This window comes from Mesocricetus auratus, unplaced genomic scaffold (genome assembly GCF_017639785.1).
Source record: "Mesocricetus auratus isolate SY011 unplaced genomic scaffold, BCM_Maur_2.0 Super-Scaffold_100043, whole genome shotgun sequence".
Classification (NCBI taxonomy): Eukaryota; Metazoa; Chordata; class Mammalia; order Rodentia; family Cricetidae; genus Mesocricetus; species Mesocricetus auratus.
Window position 1 is genome coordinate 6,782,880 of NW_024429220.1, and position 19,620 is coordinate 6,802,499.

The 19,620-nt window shown below is 41.4% G+C and overlaps 1 protein-coding gene across 5 annotated transcripts in view; it reads right to left on the reverse strand.

Annotated features, from left to right (window-relative positions):
* Reln (reelin) overlaps positions 1 to 19,620 on the reverse strand; it is a 437,778-nt gene that overhangs the window by 246,998 nt on the left and 171,160 nt on the right. For all 5 annotated transcript variants that reach the window (XM_040735124.1, XM_040735123.1, XM_040735122.1 and 2 more), the window contains exon 4: positions 3,475 to 3,545. In XM_040735124.1, coding sequence (XP_040591058.1) covers positions 3,475 to 3,545 — 71 coding nt within the window. The remainder of the gene's footprint in view (positions 1 to 3,474; positions 3,546 to 19,620) is intronic.

Here is a 19,620-nt window from a genome sequence, read left to right on the forward strand (position 1 = left end):
ATTTCTGTTCTTTTTTATTGCTAGTGAGTGAACATGGGCATCTTCTACTTTAAAACAATTGTAGGTATACATCCCCATACACACACACACACACACACACACACACACACACACACACCACCTTCCCCCCTCCCCCTGGCCCCCAGACAGCAGCAATAGCACAACAGTATCTCCAGGGTAAAGATGAGGATACTCTATCATGTTGTCTGGACCATGATTGTCAGAAGAACCTATCTGCAGAGTGTTTACTGTTACTTTTAGAACTTTAAGATTTAAGATAATATAAAAATAGTATGGTGCGATCTAAGGCAATTCATTGGAATTGAAATGAAAATCTGTTGACAATTTTCAGATTTATTTATATGTATGATGAGTGATATATATGTATATGTATGTATTCATGTGAGTATGTACACATGCATGCAAACATATATGTATGTGGGTGTGTGTGCACATGTGTATACATGGGTATAGTGACCAGAAACCAATGTCAGGTGTTTTTGTTTGTTTTATCACACTGCACCTTATTTCTGAGGCAGGGTTTCTTTCTGAACTTGAAGCTCACTGATTCAGGTAGACTGGCTGGCCACTACCTCTAGAGGTTCCCCATCTGTCCTCTGTCATCTCAGTGCTGGAGATGCAGGTGCCTGCCATGCCTGGGATCTGAACTCAGGTCCTTATGCTTACAGGGCAGGCACATTACTGACTTACAGTCCTAACTTACAGATTTTTAATAGACAGAGCCTACATTTTACAGCAATATAAGAAGTACTGTTTGATAGCCAGCCTGCCCCACAGTGCTCATCAGGAAAGGCTTCCAGGAGAGGCCTGCATGCTGATTCTTCACCATTTATTAAGTGTATGCCTTAAGACAGCATATTATGTATTAAAGGAAAAGAAACCAAGGCATGAGTCCTCTTTCCAAAGGATTCCAGGTGGGGGAAATGAACACTCATGTAATTAGGACACATGGGGACAGGACTTATTAAGAGTCAGGGCAGCCATCATACGGAGTGACACAGGCACTCTGTATTTCTTTTCAGTTCTTGAGAAATAATTTAGTCCACCTGCTCAGCAGAAAGCACTTCCCTCTTCAAAAGGGAAACCTTATCTTTGGATTTGAGGGTAGAGAGAATCTGTGTTATTTTCTTATAACTCAGGTAATATAATCTCATTGTACAATTTTAGAAAACACAGACGAGCATAAGAAGAGACGGTCACTCCCCTTCCCCTGCTACTGAATAGCAAGTCATCTTGTCTGCTGACCTTGCCTGAGCCTTAGCTGCAGCCCAGCCTTCCCACGTGACTGCTGAGTCTCCCCAAAGAGGAAGGTCACAGCCACACCTCCCTGATGGCAAAAGATGTGCAGAGCCCGAAACCCACTGTAAGTGACTGCTGGCTCACTTTCTCTCCCCAGCCTTGAGAGAGAACAGCACTGATGTCTGGCAGCTGGTCTAGTCCTCACAGCTGGCCTTGGTGCTTCCTTGTGGAACATAAACAATCTTACAGGCATTAGCTTCACACAAGGCCAGTCTGTGACCACAATGGATGGAAACACAGACACCACAGCTTTATTACTGCCGACCCATAATGGTTTTTTTTTTGTTTGTTTGTTTTGTTTTGTTTTTTGTTTTGGAAGCTGTCCTGGAGCTTGCTGTTGTAGACCAGGCTGGTCTCAAACTCGCAGAGATCCTCCTGCCTCTGCCTCCCAGGTGCAGGGATTAAAGGCATGTGTTACCACCACCTGGCCCCATAATGTTTTTGTTTGTTTTGGTTTGGTTTTTCTTGCGTATCTGAAAGCCTAAGTCGGCCAGAACAAAAGAGATAAAAGGTTAATTCGGGCAAGGAAAAAGGGTTAGCACTGGGCTTCTGGAATGAGGCTTCTTCGGGTGGTTTTAAGGTAGGACAGAGACGAGGGTACTGAGGTAGGTAGGGATGCAGATGAGGGACTGTGAGCCCAGGGAGCCCTCTGCCTGCTGCGGGCACTGCATTAGCAGGACAGTCTTCCAGAGAAAGGGACCAAGGCTGCTGATCTGCCTGCCATCCTGCTCTTAGATACTTCTCCCTTCTCAATGTTCTTAGCTCACAAGACGATCTTAAAATGCTCCTGGTCCCAAGCTCCACAAAACAAAATTTGCTTTGTTTGAATTGCTTAATTTAACTAGCATCAACAAGCTAAAATACATCACAGACGAAAGGTCCTGTGCTGTGGTTTATAGGGAAAGGTATTTTTTCCCTTCATGAATATATTAGGTATTCTTTGTGTAATGCATAGAAAATCATTACTTGTAACACTGTTATTTTTATTTGGGGAAATAATGTTTTAATTAAAAGTAGAAGGGACCAAAATACATATTTGGTTTACAGCACCAGCTATTTCCTGAGTGCAGGAAGCTGTCAGTCTCCTTAGGCTCCTGCCCCATCCTGGGTGCAACAATTCAACTTTTGTCTGTGCTTCAGGTCCTGGGCTCTGTTCTCAACAACACATGCACAATACTGTGATATAACATGAGTTTCCTCTCGTTCATTGAGATTTTTCCCATTAATTTTTCCAGTTTTTTATTTTATTTTAAATAGTTGAACCCAATGATAATATAACAGACTCAAACTTGTACAGCTTAAGACAATTTAATTTTAATATAGAGAAACCCTGTCTCGAAAAACAACAAAAAAAAAGACAATTTAATTTTTAGGGACTGGTAAATGTGAATTGGACTTACCTTTTTTTAACTTTACCTATGTTTCACAACGTTAATGTTCCCTGATTTACAATATTCTGTTTTCAGTAAATTATTTTCATAATATGGAAAAATATTTACATTATGCTAGAATTCTTGAGTTTGCTTATTAAGGCATGTTTTTAATGGCTGCATTCTTGAAAGTCACAGAAGAAAAGTCAATTTAACCAAACCATACTGACAATTGAAATCATGGAGGGGAGTTTTCTAAGTGAAGAATTTGTAAACAAATAATTATAAGTTTGACAGTAACATTTCATTGAACATTACATTCCTTAGGTAAAATCATACTGATTATGTATATCAAAATATACTGCTCTATGAGCAACTCATGATAAGACCAATTGAATCAAGGCCATAGGTATTAGATGTTAGAGTGTAAGAAACACATTTGATTAGAAACATAGTGCCAAATTAAAGGGGATGGATTTCTGTACAATTTTACAATTACTCTTAAAATTTATCACTTCTGGAACAACTAAAAATGACTCTGGAGAAAATATTATGGGAAGGGGATAAACTTTTCTTTTATTCGGTGACAGTAACTACTTCCAGAAGGCAATCTTTACCAATATCTAGTGAATAAATAATTAATAGGGCTGTGCAGTGGCCAACAACTCAATTTTCAAACATCATAATAAAGTAATTAATGAAAAGGCAGAGTAGGGCACCAGACGTAGGACCTGCCATGAACAATGCGGACGCCCTAACACAAGCAAGGCAGGTGAGCTCTTACCTCCTTGTTCACACAGCTGCTGGGCTAACGCATCCTTGAAAATCACCTGGCCTCGGTGTGTCGCAGTCGCCCTAGAAATTGAGTAGGAAAAGGTTAACTTAGTCCCAAATTTGCTATTGAAGTACTCTTAAAAAATAAGTTGAAATCTTCAGATGCAACTTTTAAACTGCTACTGCAAGTAAACAACAGGATGAACGTGTGAATCAAGTGCCCTGGGCCAACTGGTATCTGCTGGCTTTACTTTATGAAGACATTATAATATCTGCAGGCTTAGTTTGGAAACAGCAGGTGTGAGCAGAGCGGATGGAAGTGTGGGAAGGACGCTTATTAAGTTCTCCAGACATTGACGCTAAATGTTTTGTAGAGTATCTTATCAGTGTGGGAGGTAGATTCTCTTAAAGTACTATTATATTTTTGAAATAATAATCACATCACCATAGAACAGAGAACTAATGCAAAATTATTTTTAAAAGAATGTTTTCCAAAAATGAGGGCTATTCAGAGTTTTTATAATTAAAAAATTTCTGTCAGAATAAAATATACCTTTCCCCCACCCACTGGGTGTAATTCACCATTTGCAGGAGATATGCATCTACCCCTCCTAATCAGAGTTATACATATGGAACTCTGAAAAAGCCAGAATTCTCAAAGCAGATTTGTTATTCCAAGGCTATAATTGGAAATGTCTTATTAAAGGAAGAATTACTTGTTCTCTATATGTGAACTGTTTTCCCTTCAAAAGAATTATTTTGGGGTGAAATATATTACTTAAATGAAATTAGAATGGAAAATCATGTTTCCTTGAGAAACTTGATTTTAGAAAATAAGACATACAAAATACATTTACTATCTAAAACCATATTAACATTAAACCTTTACTACTGCCCAAATCACCCTAGGACAAAAGTAATTTGATTCTGCTGACATCTGCTGCAGATGGATTACAGACAACACACTGGGTAGCCCCCGAGAGGGCAAACCTTGCTGCTCTCATTACTCCTCCCTAGGACACCCTTTGGTCAATATCTCAATCCATGCTGGGTTCGACGGGGCCGCCTGGTCCCTGATACTCCCCACTTTGGCTCCACGTGGATGAACCTCCTCACTCCATGCTTCCGGCCTTTCTCATTTATGTTCCCCAAGGAATTTTTCCCGTGCCCTAATGTCACTAGTCAAGTTCCAACTATCTGAAAATAATGATGGAAATAGGCCATGCCGAAGTGATAATAGGTGATATGGCTCCATGCTAACATACCACAGCAGGGAAACCCTGTCAATCAAGTATACCTTAATTAACACGCACACACACACACACACACACACACACACACACACACACACACACACACACACACACACACCACACACAGGAGGCAGCCAGGAAGGTGAGAGGAGGCAGAACTGGTAAGGAAACTCGAGGGTAGTCTTCACCTCACAGCGCACGTGAGGCTGACGAAAGGAGTTAAGTTTTTGTTATACATTAATCATTACCAAAACATACTAGGAGATGCCACTGCTCTCTGTGTATTTGTGTGTGTATATGTATTTAAATGTACTAGGAGATGCCACTGTTCTCTGTGTATTTGTGTGTGTATATGTACTTAAACGTACTAGGAGATGCCACTGTTCTCTGTGTATGTGTGTGTATATGTATTTAAACGTACTAGGAGATGCCACTGTTCTCTGTGTATGTGTGTGTATATGTATTTAAACGTACTAGGAGATGCCACTGTTCTCTGTGTATGTGTGTGTATATGTACTTAAACGTACTAGGAGATGCCACTGTTCTCTGTGTATGTGTGTGTATATGTATTTAAATGTACTAGGAGATGCCACTGTTCTCTGTGTATGTGTGTGTATATGTACTTAAACGTACTAGGAGATGCCACTGTTCTCTGTGTATGTGTGTGTATATGTACTTAAACGTACTAGGAGATGCCACTGTTCTCTGTGTATGTGTGTATATGTATTTAAACGTACTAGGAGATGCCACTGTTCTCTGTGTATGTGTGTGTATATGTACTTAAACGTACTAGGAGATGCCACTGTTCTCTGTGTATTTGTGTGTGTATATGTACTTAAACGTACTAGGAGATGCCACTGTTCTCTGTGTATGTGTGTGTATATGTATTTAAACGTACTAGGAGATGCCACTGTTCTCTGTGTATGTGTGTGTATATGTACTTAAACGTACTAGGAGATGCCACTGTTCTCTGTGTATGTGTGTGTATATGTATTTAAATGTACTAGGAGATGCCACTGCTCTCTGTGTATTTGTGTGTGTATATGTATTTAAATGTACTAGGAGATGCCACTGTTCTCTGTGTATTTGTGTGTGTATATGTACTTAAACGTACTAGGAGATGCCACTGTTCTCTGTGTATGTGTGTGTATATGTATTTAAATGTACTAGGAGATGCCACTGTTCTCTCTGTATTTGTGTGGGCGTATTTATAAACATACTTGTTTTCTTTGCTGAAATGAGGGCTAAACAATACGTTATTCTAAGTTATAAACACATCCTAGAGATTCATTAATCAGTCCAGGTTTTCCGTCCAGAAAGGAAGTGGTGACTTTATTTTCCTCACTCATTCTTCAAACCAATTGAACCACTTGCTTCTGAGGGCAGTTCCCATCTGCTTCTAACGCCAACACTGCGAAACATTTAATTTAAGAAGGAGGTTTTCAGAAACCACTGACCGACAAGAGAACCGCTACAGCTGACAGTGCTTGTGAGAACTGTTTTGTGAGCAGGTGATGTGCTCCTTGTCCACAGAGTTAGTTAGAATCAGGCCATTTGTGTGCTCCTATTTATGGATGCGTCAAAGCACTGAGATGAGACGTCTGTAACGGAAGGTACCCTTGTCTCTGTTTCAAGCATGAAAAAGCACAGTGCCTTGTTACTCCATACTGTTCTTCTAGCTACTCATCGTCCTCAGGCCTGGGACATCATGCCTTTATCCACAGGTTTATTTCTGAATTTAACATCTCAGTACATATAGAGTAACTGCAGCTGAGGTAACCTTTGAGTTCATCTAGGCAAAACCTCTATTTTTTTAGTTTTTTTTTTAAAGAACATAATTGATCTTTAAAAAGCGTGTTGAATCTCAGCCAGGATATAAAATTAAAAAAACAAAACAAAGCAGAAAACCGGTTACAAGGCAATTTCCACGCAAGAGCGTAAGTACTTTAGGCATCCTCCTCCTAGACCTCTGCCCTCCCTTGTCTTTCTCTCCCCTCCCCCATGGGTCTCCTTTGCTCCACTGGTTTCATTTTTCCACAGTCTAGGACCCGAAATGAAGAGAAATTATTTTCTGAGACTGACTTAATTCATTTAGTGTGACTATCCTCTATCATGTCTGCTTTTCTGCAGAAGTTTTTTCATGACTTCACTCTTTTCTATATGTGGGAAGAATTCCGTTCCATTGAGTTTATAAACTGTATTTTCCATAGCCATTCCTCTGTTGAGGGACACCTAGGTTGGTTTCATAACTTAAAGACTGTGAATAATGCCTAATGAATAAAAGTGTGAATAAAACATTAATGTTCAAGGATCTCTGTGATATAAAGAACATACTCACACGCGTGCGCACACACACACACAGACACAGACACACACACACACACACACACACACACACAAGCATCCCCCAATTACATAACTCAGATAATAAACAGGCTAATGTAATGGGTGGACAGTTCTTAAAAATGCAAATAGTCAAGAAATATGAAAAAGCATTCAGTACCACTGGCCAGAGAAACACAAGTGAAAACTATGCTGTGATTCCATCTTGACCAGCCCAGGATGGTAAATGCTGGGGAGGTTGTAGACAGTATGGGGTGTAGCCTACTTGTGTAGATATTTCTCAAAACAACTAAAAGCAGACGTGTGACCCCACCTGTATCTCCTGGGTATTTACCCCCAAGAAGTCAAAGCTTATTTACCAGTGGTTCTCATTTATCACATACATATGGAATTCCAAGATAGAAAACTTGAAGTCCTAATTTTGAGGAATTGGCCCTCATTTCATGTGCTCTGCATAGTCCATTCCCTGTCTTTTTGAGGCATTTGGAAAGACCCTGGGCTATTCTAGCTCTCAACAGCACATAAATATGGAACCTGAAGGCCAACTACAGGTCACACAGCCTGTTGTAGGCAGACAGGACCTGACTTCAGGTCTGTGGTTTTCAGTACCTTCTGGAGTTCCTGCAGGAGTCTCCCTGAAAGCCACAGCGGGGAGAAGCAACAGGAAGTGCTCTGGGGTCTGATGGTACCTGGACTGAGTATGTTCTCATTAGTTACTGTTGTCTGAGGAAATGGCTCGGCAATTAAAAACTGCCTTGAGGAGCACTGCATGCCATGTGCTCCAGGAAATATCCTAAGTTCTTTGCTTAGGAAAAGTAATAGCCATAGCCATAATAGTGTAGCTCGCATAGACCATGGTTATTATTGTAACATCCATCAAGAATTACACCTGTTAAGCACTGTTGTTGGGCTCTACATAAATCAACTCAATCCTGACAAGCACTCTGTGAAGACTGTAAAATCCTTCTCGTTTTCCTGAGACATGGAACCAGTGCATGATTACAAATGCCACAAAACTGGAGATAATTCCAGAATTGAAGTCCAGGCTGTCTGAGCAGTGAGCCCCGCTTAAGAACTGTAGTACATTTTCACTAGCCAGAATCTCATGACAACAGGCAGCTTTTAGTCTCTTGCTGTGGGAGCAGCTGCTTCCAGGGTCTCACCGAAGTCATATTGCTCCAGCTTGGGCTCTACTTCAACCCTATAGGAACTTCTATTTAACCTTCTGGATTAAACAGTTTATGTTCTGGTTCTAGTTAGAATCTTGATCAAAAAAACAGCAACTACAGAAAAAAATATCTTTTAAAATACCAGTTCTGTGTGTGTCATCATAGACTTGTGGTCCTAGCACTCAGAAAGCCAAAACATCTGGATATTGCAAGAACCAGGCAATCCTGAGTTACACAGTGAGTTAGAGGCTAACCTGGGCTACATAGTGAAAGCTTGCCTCAGAAACAACAACAACAAAAGACACTAACATTAACGCTTGCCTGTTCTCCATTCTCAGCCACAGCACACACATCTCCAATTTTTAACTCACAACATATTTTTAGGAATATATGCCCCATATTTTTAAGAGTAGATACCCATGGGATACAGTGACAAGCCTTAGTCATTATCATAATTGTTATTTTATATAATTTATAGTTCCTTTTGGAGGAAAGCTCGTCAAATCATTGGTGCTAATAACTATGTTGGTACTATTTGCACTTAATTTTCTATAATTAGCAGTAATTTTTTTCAGAAGAGATCAGAAAAGATCCTTCTTGTTCAGTGTTCTGGAGTGCAGAGCAATTTTCTCAAAATGTTCCTAATGAGTACTTACATTCTTGCTAGACACACAGATCTCTAAAGAAAGCCTGCCAACAAGAGTCCCTATTAAATAAGTAATTTAAAATCATGTTTGGCTGTTCAGTTTCATCATTTGGTAAATTCTAAAGAATCCCCCAAATGAAGACGCTCATTATAATCACCACATTCAGTTTTAAAAATAGCTCATGCAGTTATTTGAGATGCTACCATCCTAACTGAACATCTAGAGTAGCTGCTGGCCAAGACACCTGAGTATCACCTGTGTGCACTTTGCTGTGGTCCAGGGCTGAGACAGGCTGCACTGAGGAGGACGAGTTAAATCCCACACGCTGCCAAGCATGTGATATTGGACACTGGGCAACTTCTTTAAGCAGTCTAACTTTCACACTCCCCGTGTAAAGAGAAAGATAACTTGAAATAACTACTGTCACTTAAAGATATTAATATTCACTCTTTAGATACTTCAGTCTCTCAATAGAGTCCAAGTTTCTGGAACAGGGGAATCACTAAGTTAAAAAAATACCCCCCACACAAGAAGCCAGTCACAATGACTTGAACACAGAAAAAGTCAAAACTATATTGCAGTTCAAAATTTGCTTTATATGTACATTATTGCCATTCAATAATTACCAAAGAAGGAATACAAAAGAGATTTAGTATGGTTTATGAAATAAGTCGTATTTCTATATGATTGTTTATATATAAAATGAACCAACTTGCTCACATAAACATGAAGAACAATAAGAACTATTTCAGAGAGGGAGACTGAAGCTTCAGGCCTGGAGCAGCTTCAGTGAGAGGCCAGAATCCCAGCCTGGAAGGAGCATGAGTGACAGGCCAGAGCTCCAGGCCCAGAGCAGCATCAGAGGGAAGCTCCAGCCTCAGGTCCAGGAGCAAGGACTAATCACCCTGTGAAGAAACAGCAGTGCTTTCCAGCAGTAGCTTCCAGAAACTATTGCAAAAAGTTCCTCTGGGAAAGAGCACATAAGACCCAGCAAGCAAGCACGGCCGTTTCTCTGTGGGAGACACCCCGCTACTGCATCAACCACTGGGCCCTCAGCCCCATCTACACCTCCAGTGGGGGAGGCATCCATCTGAACGGTAGCCCCACCTGCACCTCAAGGAGCAACCACCTGAGCACTGGGCCCACTTCTGCCAGGAGGAGCGTTCACCAGAAGCTCTGCTCTACTTGTGCCTGAGGGAGCGGTCAACGGAGTCACAGCCCCCAACCATACTGATTGGAGAAAGAGAGACCTCCTGAAGCACGAGCTCCACATATACTGATTAAAGGAAGAGATGCATAGACAGCAATGTAAGAACACGTTCAACAGTATAAAAGGCAAGACCTGAACATCCCAACACAGATGAAGTAGAAGAATACGACCTAAAAATAACATTATGAGGATGACTAAGCCCTTAAAGAGGAAATGAAAATTTCTCTTAAAGAAATGGAACAAAAGGCAAACAAAAAGTTGGAAGATATCAACAAATGTCTTTAAAAAAAAACCAAGAAAAAGCAATCAAACAAGTGAAATCTGAAACAGAGGCAATAAAGAAAGCACAAACTGAGGGAATTCTGGAAATGGAAAATCTGGGTAAATGATCAGGAACCACAGATGCAAGCATAAACAACAGAATATAAGAGATAGAAGAGAGAATCTCAGGCATTGAAGATACGATAGAGGAAATAAATTCATTGGTCAAAGAAAAATTTAAATTCAACAAATTCTTAACACAAAACATGCAGGAAATCTGGGACACCACCAAAAGACTGAACCTAAGAATAACAGGGATAGAAGAAGGAGAAGTCCAACTCAAACGAGAGAAAATGTATTCAACAAAATCATAGAGGAAAACTTTCCCGGCCTAAAGAAGGACATGCCTATGAAACTATAAGAGTCTTACAGGACACAAAATAGACTGGACCCCCCCAATTCCCCTGTCCATATAATAATCAATACAATAAACATACAGAATAAAAAAAGAATATAAAGAGAAGCAAAGGAAAAAGGCCAGGTAACATATAAAGGCAGAACTATCAGAATTACTTCTGACTTCTCAGTGGAAACAATGAAAGCCAGAAGGTCCTGGATAGATATTCTACCAGGATGCCAGTCCAGACTACATAAAGACACGACTAAGACAGAGAATTACAGATCAATTTCCCTCATGAACATAGATGCAAAAATACTCAATAAAATACTAGCAAACTGAATTCAAGAACACATCAGAAAAATCATCCACCATGACCAAATAGGATTCAACCCAGAGATTCAAGGAGGGTTCAACATACAAAAGTCCATCAATGTAATCCACCATATAAACAAACTGAAAAACAAAAATCACATGATCATCTCACTAGATGAGGAAGAAGTCTTTGACAAAATTCAAACCCCTTCATGATAAAGGTCCTAGAGAGATCAGGGATAACAGGAATATACCTGAACATAATAAGAAGGAACCATCCTGAGTGAGGTAACACAGTCACAAAAAGACAAACATGGTATGTACTCACCCATATATGGATTTTAGACATGGTGCATGGGAGTGCCAGCCTACAATCCTGCCACTACAGAGTCTGGGAAACAGGGAGGACCCTAAGTGAGTTATGTATAGTACCCCAGAGAAGGGGAATGAGGCAAGGTCTCCTGAGTGGATTAGGAGCATGGGGGAGGGGAGAGGGACCTGGGAAAAAAGAGAGGGGAGAAGAAGATGGGAGAGGAGGACATGGGGGAGCAGGAAGGTTGAGTCAGGGGAAGAATAGAGGAGAGAAGGATGGGAGATACCACAATAGAGGGAGACATTATAGGTTTGAGGGGCGACTAGCACTAGTGGGATTCCCAGAGATCGACAAGGATGACACTAACTGACAAGCTAAGCAATAGTGGAGAGGCTACTTTGAATGCCCATCCCCAATAATGAGATTGATGACTACCTTATATGCCATCCTAGACCCTTTATCCAGTGGCTGATGGAAGCAGAGGCAAACACCCCCAGCTAACCACTGAACTGAAATCCTTGAATCCAGTTTCAGAGAGGGAGGAGTGATGAGCAAAGGGGTCAAGACTGGGCTGGTGAAACCCACAGAAACTGCTGACCTGAACAAGGGGGAGCTCATGGACTCCAGACTGATGACTGAGAGGCAACATGGAACTGATCCAGACCCCCTAAATTTGGGTGTCAGTGAGGAGGCCTCAGCAATCTATGGGACCTTCGGTAATAGATCAATATTTATCCCTGGCTTACAAATGGACTTTGGGAGTCCATTCCACATAGAGGAATGCTCTTTCAGCCAGACACATAGGGGAGGGCCTAGGCCCTGCAATGGATGAAATGACAGACTCTGGATATCCCCCTTGGAGGGCCTCACTCTCCCTGGGGAGTGGAGTGGGGGGCTGGGGAGCTGACTGGGGAGTGGGGAGAGGGAGCTGGTATTGACATATGAAGCAAGCTTGTCTCTAATTTAAATAAAAAGATTACACACACACACACACACACACACACACACACACGGATACCAAAGGGATACAAATTGGAAAAGAAGTCAAACTCTCACTATTTGCTAATGATATGATAGTATACATAAGTGTCCTCAAAAATTCTACCAGAGAACTCCTACAACTAATAGACATCTTTAGTACTATAGCTGGATACAAGATTAACTAAAAAATATCAGTAGCCCTCCTATATATAGATGACAAAAGGACTGAGAAGGAAATCAGAGAAACACCACCCTTTATAATAGCAACAAATAGCATATCCTGGGGTAACTCTAATCAAACAAGTGAAAGACTTGTAAGACAAGAACTTCGAGTCTTTAAAGAAAGAAATTAAAGAAGCTATTAGAAAATGGAAATCCCATGCTCTTGGATAAGATGGATCAACATAGCAAAAATGTCGCCGGGTGGTGGTGGCGCACGCCTTTAATCCCAGCACTCGGGAGGCAGAGACAGGCGGATCTCTGTGAGTTCGAGGCCGGGATAGACCGATAGCCTCCAAAACAATACAGAGAAACCCTGTCTCGTAAAAACAAAACAAAACAAAAAAAGCAAAAATGTCAATCCTACCCAAAGAAATGTACAGATTCAGTGCAATTCCCATCAAAATCTCAGAACAGTTCTTTACAGACCTTGAAAGAATAATACTCACTTTCATATAGAAAAACAAGAATCCCAGGACAGACAAAACAACCCTGTACAATAAAGGATCATCTGGAGGCATCACCATCTCTGACTTCAAACTCTACTACAGAGCTATAGTAATGAAAACTGCTTGGTATTAGCATAAAAACAGACAGGTAGCCTGCAGTGGTGGCGCACGCCTTTAATCCCAGCACTCAGGAGGCAGAGGCAGGCGGATCTCTGTGAGTTCGAGGCTAGGCTGGGCTGACAGCCTCGAAAATAATACAGAGAAACCCTGTCTCATAAAACCAAAAAAAAAAAAATAACCAGACAGGTGGGCCAGTGGAATCAAGTTGAAGACCCCAATATCAACCCACACACCTATGAACAACTAAGTTTTAACAAAGAAGCTAAAACTAAAAAATGGAAAACTGAAAACATCTTCAACAAATGGTGCTGGCATAACTGGGTGTCAACATGTAGAAGAATGCAAATAGATCCTTATCTATGGCCATGCACAAAACTCAAATCCAAAGACCTCAATATAAATTCATCTACACTGAACCTCATAGAAGAGAAAGTGGGAAACACATTTGAATGCATAGGCACAGGAAACTACTTCCTAAGTATAACACCTGTAGCACAGATGAGAGCAACAATTAATAAATTGGGCCTCCTGAAACTGTGAAGCTTCTGTAAAGCAAAGAACATGGTCAACAAGACAAAACAGCTCCCTAAAGAATGGGAAAGGATCTTCACCAACCCCACATCTGAAAGAGGGCTGATCTCCAAAACACACAAAGAACTCAAGAAACTAGAAATCAGACGACCAAATAATCCAACTAAAAATTGGGATACAGATTTAAACAAAGAATTCTCAACAGAACAATCTCAAATGACCAAAAGGCACTTAAGGAGATGCTCAGCACCCTTAGTCATCAGGGAAATGCAAATCAAAATCACTCTGAGATTCCATCTTACACTCATCAGAATGGCTAAGATCAAAAACACCAATATAGCTTATGCTGGAGTGGATGTGGATAAAGGGGAATAGTCCCCCATGGCTGGTGGGAGTGAAAACTTGTACAGCTGCTGTGGAAATCAGTATGGAGTTTCTCAGAAATTAGGGATCAACCTGCTTCAAGACCCTGCAATACTACTGTTGGGCATATACACAAAGGGGGCACATTCACACCACAAGGACATTTGCTCAACTATGTCCATAACAACATTATTTTTAATAGCCAGATCTTGGAAACAACCTAGATGCCCCTCAACTGAAGAATGGATGAAGAAAATGTGGTACATTTACACAATGGAGTACTACTCAGCAGTGAGAAACAATGGCATCCTAAAATTCACAGGCAGGACAGAACTAGAAAAAAACATCCTGAGTGAAGAACCCAAAACCAGAAAGACAAATACAGTATATACTCACTCATAAATGGATATCAGGCAAAAAGCAAAAGATACCCAGCCTGCCAGGCGGTGGTGGCGCACGCCTTTAATCCCAGCACTTGGGAGGCAGAGGCAGGCGGATCTCTGTGAGTTCGAGGCTGGGCTGGACGGATAGCCTCCAAAACAATACAGAGAAACCCTGTCTCGAAAACCCCCCCCCAAAAAAAAAAGATACCCAGCCTACAATCCACAACACCAGAGAAGCTAGAACCCTCTTCCAGAAACAGATGGAAGCAGATGCAGAAATCCACAACTAACAATGGGTGAAGCTCCTAGAGTACAATCAAAGAGAGGGAAGAGAGATAATATGAACAAAGGAGTCAAGACCATGAGGGGAAACCTGAAGAATCAGCTGACCTGAGCTGGTGAGAGATCACTGACTCAGGTCTGACAAATGGGGAACCTGCATAAGACCAAACTAGACTCCCTTAATATAGGTGACAATGGTGAGGCTGGGACAATATATGAGGCCACTGGCAGTTGGTCCAAGATCTAACTCTAATGCACAAACTGACTTCATGGAGCCCATTCTGTATGGAGAGATACCTTGCTCAGCCTAGACACAGGTGTGTGTGTGTGTGTGTGTGTGTGTGTGTGGGTGCTTTGGTCCTGCCTCAAGGAGATGATGGTACAGACTTAGACTTCCTAGGGAAGGCCTTACCCTCTCTGTGGAGCATATGGGAGGGGGGAGTGGAGGGAGTGGGAGGGGAAACTGGTATTGAAATGTAAAAAATAAATTAAAGAAAAATTTAAAAAGGGGTTTTCTGGTAGAGTTTTTAGGGCCACTTATATATGCAATGATCTATCTGCACCTGGTTTTCATTCTCATCCCCTGTAGGGTTCACTTCTCTATCTGACACCTCAGGAACCCCTATAATTATTAAGTAGTCATAGTGTCTGTCCACCCTTACAGATTGCCACATGTCCTGTCAGGATATGTTTGTTAGCAGGATAAAGAACAAATAATTCAAGTACATACTAAATATAGATATTTTAATAATTAAATTATTATTAATTTAAGTAAGTAAAACAAAAGATAATTTGTGTTAAAACAGTCATGCTAAGTACTGAGTTCTCTCCTTCAAGCATATTAGAGAGAAAGAGTACCAGCTTCACACAGGAAGCAGGGATTTTATTCTAGGTCCACGATCCAGGCCGTGTCACTTAGCTTCTGTTCATCTCCTTTTTGTTTGTTTGTTTCTTAATTTTTTATTTTAATTTTAAATAGCTTGTTTTACATGTCAATCCCAGTTCCCTCTCCCTCCCCTCCTCCCACACCCTCCATCCTCCCCCCCAGCCTCCCACCCTATCGCCATTTCCTTCCACATAGGGGATATCTAGAGTCTGTCATTTCACTCAGGGTAGGGTCCAGGCACTCCCCTAAGAGTCCAGGCTGAGAGAGCATCCATCTTTGTGTTATGGACACAAGATGTCTGTTAGTATTCGAGGGATAAACACTGATCCACTGCTCAGGGCCCCATAGGTTGCCCAGGCCTCTTCACTGACTCTCACATTCAGGGGGGGTCTGGATCAGTCCCATGCTGGCCTCCCAGCTGTCGGTCTGGGGTCCAAGAGCTCTCCCCTGTTCAGATCAGCTGTCTCTGCTGGTTTTGCCAGCCCATTCTTTGCCAATTTGCTCATCGCTCCTCTCTCTCTGTTACTGGGTTCCTTGGGTTCAGTTCAGTGCTTAACTGTGGGTGTTTGCCTCTGCTTCCATCAGTCACTGTATGAAGGCTCCCAGATGGTTATAGACATCAAGTTCATTGTCAGGAATGGGCATTCGAGGTGGTCTCTCCATTATTGCTTAGCTTGCCAGTTGGTGTCATCCCTTTAGATCACTCGAGGTCACACTGGTGCCTGATCTGTCTTCTAGCCTATGATTCCCTCTTCCCCCTATTCTACTCCCCCCCTCAACCTTCCTGTTCCCCCATGACCTACTCTCTCTTCCTCTTCTCCCCCTCTCTTCTTCCCAGTTAGACAGGGTTTCTCTGTGTATCCCTGGCTGTCCTTGAACCCACAGAGATCCACCTGCCCATGCTGGGATTAAAGGTATGCACCATCACAGCCTGGGTGATCTTTTCTCTTGATCTACAAGGTAAGTGGACAGGATCTCATCCTGGACTTAAACTCAGTACGGAGGATGGCCTTGAACTTTTGGTCATCCAGCCTGTACCTGGATGGCTGGGGAAAAAGGTACTGTCACCATTCTTAGCTTCAGGCAGTGCTGGGACAGAAGGCAGGCTATGCTAACACTAGGAACGCACACACTCCACTGGAGCTGTACCTCCAGCTCAAGCTGGATAGTTTCTAAATTTCAAACAGCAGATTTGTAGTGAGAGGACAGGGTTTGTGCCACGGGTAAAAGGTTGTGTTGATCTCACCCAAGTGTTTGTTTTGTGAAAAACACATGTTTCTTATTCTTCAGGGGGATCAACCCTGTGAAAACTTCAGTAAAATTTAAGTAATTATGATAATGATATTCTAACTAGTTATTTCAGAAAATAGTGGTACTAAGTAGAAGGAGAATTTTAAAAAACACACTAACCATAGCAAATATATTTTGGATATTAAAAGGGTAAAAGGGGAAGACTGTTAAATGTTTTACGACAAGGTCAAAGCCAACGGAAGTTCTAATAAAGAGTAAAAGTTCTAGCCTTGTTAATCGTAACAAAATAGAACACTGAATTCTTGGACAGAAACCCTGCCATAGTATACGGGTTTTCCTTCTTCCCTTAAACATTTATGTTGGAAATGTTCTCACAGACATGCCAAGAGGTGTGTTTCCATGGTAATTCTATCCAGTCAAATTGCAAGTCAACTTGACACTCAAACACATCACTTTAAATTATAACATCACCCTCCTTTCCCCTAAGGCCTCATTTTCATCTCATAATGTAAAATTCATTAGTCCATCTTGGAAGTCCCTATGGTTCTTACCAGCCTGGACAATGCTAAAAAATCTAAAGACAATTCTGCAACTCAAGACAATCTCCTTAACTGCAAACCTCTCTAAAAGTCATAGAATAAACATTCCCATTCCCAAAGGAAGGGATGAGGGCATAAAAGTAAAAGCAAAGCAAGACTGTAGCCCAGCAGAGTAAACAGCAAACCCTACAATAACATGTATGGAATCCGGGACTTGTGAAGGATGCATCTGGATTCCAAATTAGTTACATGGGTTATTGGGCTCTGCTGCTGGTAGCACACATAGCCCCTTTCAGAGTGGGTCCACCCTTGCCTGTAGCTTTCTTCAGGACTACATCACGGTTTTTCAATTAACAACATTATTGAGGCCTTCATTATAACTTAGGCTTCAACCTCAAAACCTCAAGCAAGATCCTCTTAGAGACAGAGACTTCGAATCCCACTGCACATTGTCTGGGGTCATTGGCTCACTAGAATGATGCAAGCCTCCATGGCCTTTAAGTCTTGTTTCTCTCATGAATGTTAAAGCAATAGAACACAAGATGCTGCCAATTTCTGCTACCCACTTGAGATATAGCACTCCTACGTTAGACTACAGCTGTAGTGTCCCCTTTGTGCCCTGGCGGCTGAATCCATGTGAATATTTTCCTAGGCAGTTGTTTTCAAATAGGAGCCCACCAGTGATCATCAGGGAAATGCAAATTAAAACCATGATGAAATGACACTTCATGCTTGCTAGATAAAACCATGATAAAATGGCACTTCATGCCTGTTAGAATGACAATTTCTCAAAATACAAAAACAACAAGAGTTGATACAATCTTGGAGAAAAGAAACAGTTTGCACAGAATTGATAGTAATATAAAATCACAGGCACAGTACGCTACAGAATGGAGGTTGTTAAAAAATAAATATAAACTATGCTATTATCTAGCTCTACCACTGCTCGGTTTTAATCCAGAAATCTGAAATCCGTGTGTTGAAGAGATGCCTGCTTTCCCATGTTCATATGCTCTAATAGCAAAGAAGAAATTAAATGTTCTGAAATTGAAGATGGAATAAACAAAATGTAATAACATATACACACAATAGGATGCAATTCAGTCTTACAGAAAGACATCATGTCATTTGCGGTAAGAGGAAAGGAATGGGAGAACTTTATGTGAAGTGAAATGAACCAAGCTCAGAGGGTTTCTGTTAGCACATTTGTAAAAACTATAGTGCATAAGCACAAAGAGCAAATGAAGATGGTAGCTGCGGAGTCTGGGGTGAAGGTAATAGATGATGAGCATCAAAAGGTACTAGAGTCAGAAAGGCAATGAAGTTTAAAACAAAAATCTACTGTATAGCACAGTGAGTGAGTGAATCATCATTACAAAATTGCTAAAAGAAGATGTTTCAAATATTTTTACCACAGAGAAGTACTAAGTATTTGGGTGATAAATTATATTTTATTTATTTATATATATTATTTAAATTAGAAACAATCTTATTTTATATATCAATCCCAGTTCCCTCTCCCTCCCATCCTCCCATACTCCCCAACAACCCCCATCCCATCTACCATCCACTCCCCAGGAAAGGTGAGGCCTTCCATGAGGGATCATTAAAATCTGCCAAGCCTAGGCCCTCCCTTGTGTATCTAGGCTAAGAGAGTATCCCTCCATGGGAAATGGGCTCCTGAAGTCCATTCTTGCACTAGGGATATATCCTGACTCCACTGCCAGAGGCCCAGTGCTCCTAACTGAACCCACATTCAGGGGGCCTGGTTTGGTCCTATGTTGGTTCTCCAGCTGTCAGACTGGGGTCCATGAGTTCCCAATTGCTCAGGCCAGCTGTTTCTGTGCATTTCCCCAGCATAGTCCGACCCCTTTGCTCATCACTCCTCCCTCTCTGATACTGGATTCCAGGAGTTTGGCTCAGTGCTTGGCTGTGAATCTCTACTTATGCTTCCATCAGCTACTGGATGAAGGCTCTAGGATGACATTTAAGGTAGTCATCAATCTCATTATACGGGAAGGGCATTTAAGGTAGCTTCTCCACTATTGCTTAGGGTCCTAGTTGGGGTCATCCTTTGGATGTCTGTATAATTCCCTAGTGCCAGATTTCTCTTTAAACCTATAGTGGCTCCATCTATTGATGTGTCTCTTTTCTTGCTCTCATCTATTCCTCTCCCCACTCAATCTTCCTGATCCCTCATGTTCTCCTCCCTTTCCTCTTCTCCCCTCCTTTGCCTCCTTCCCT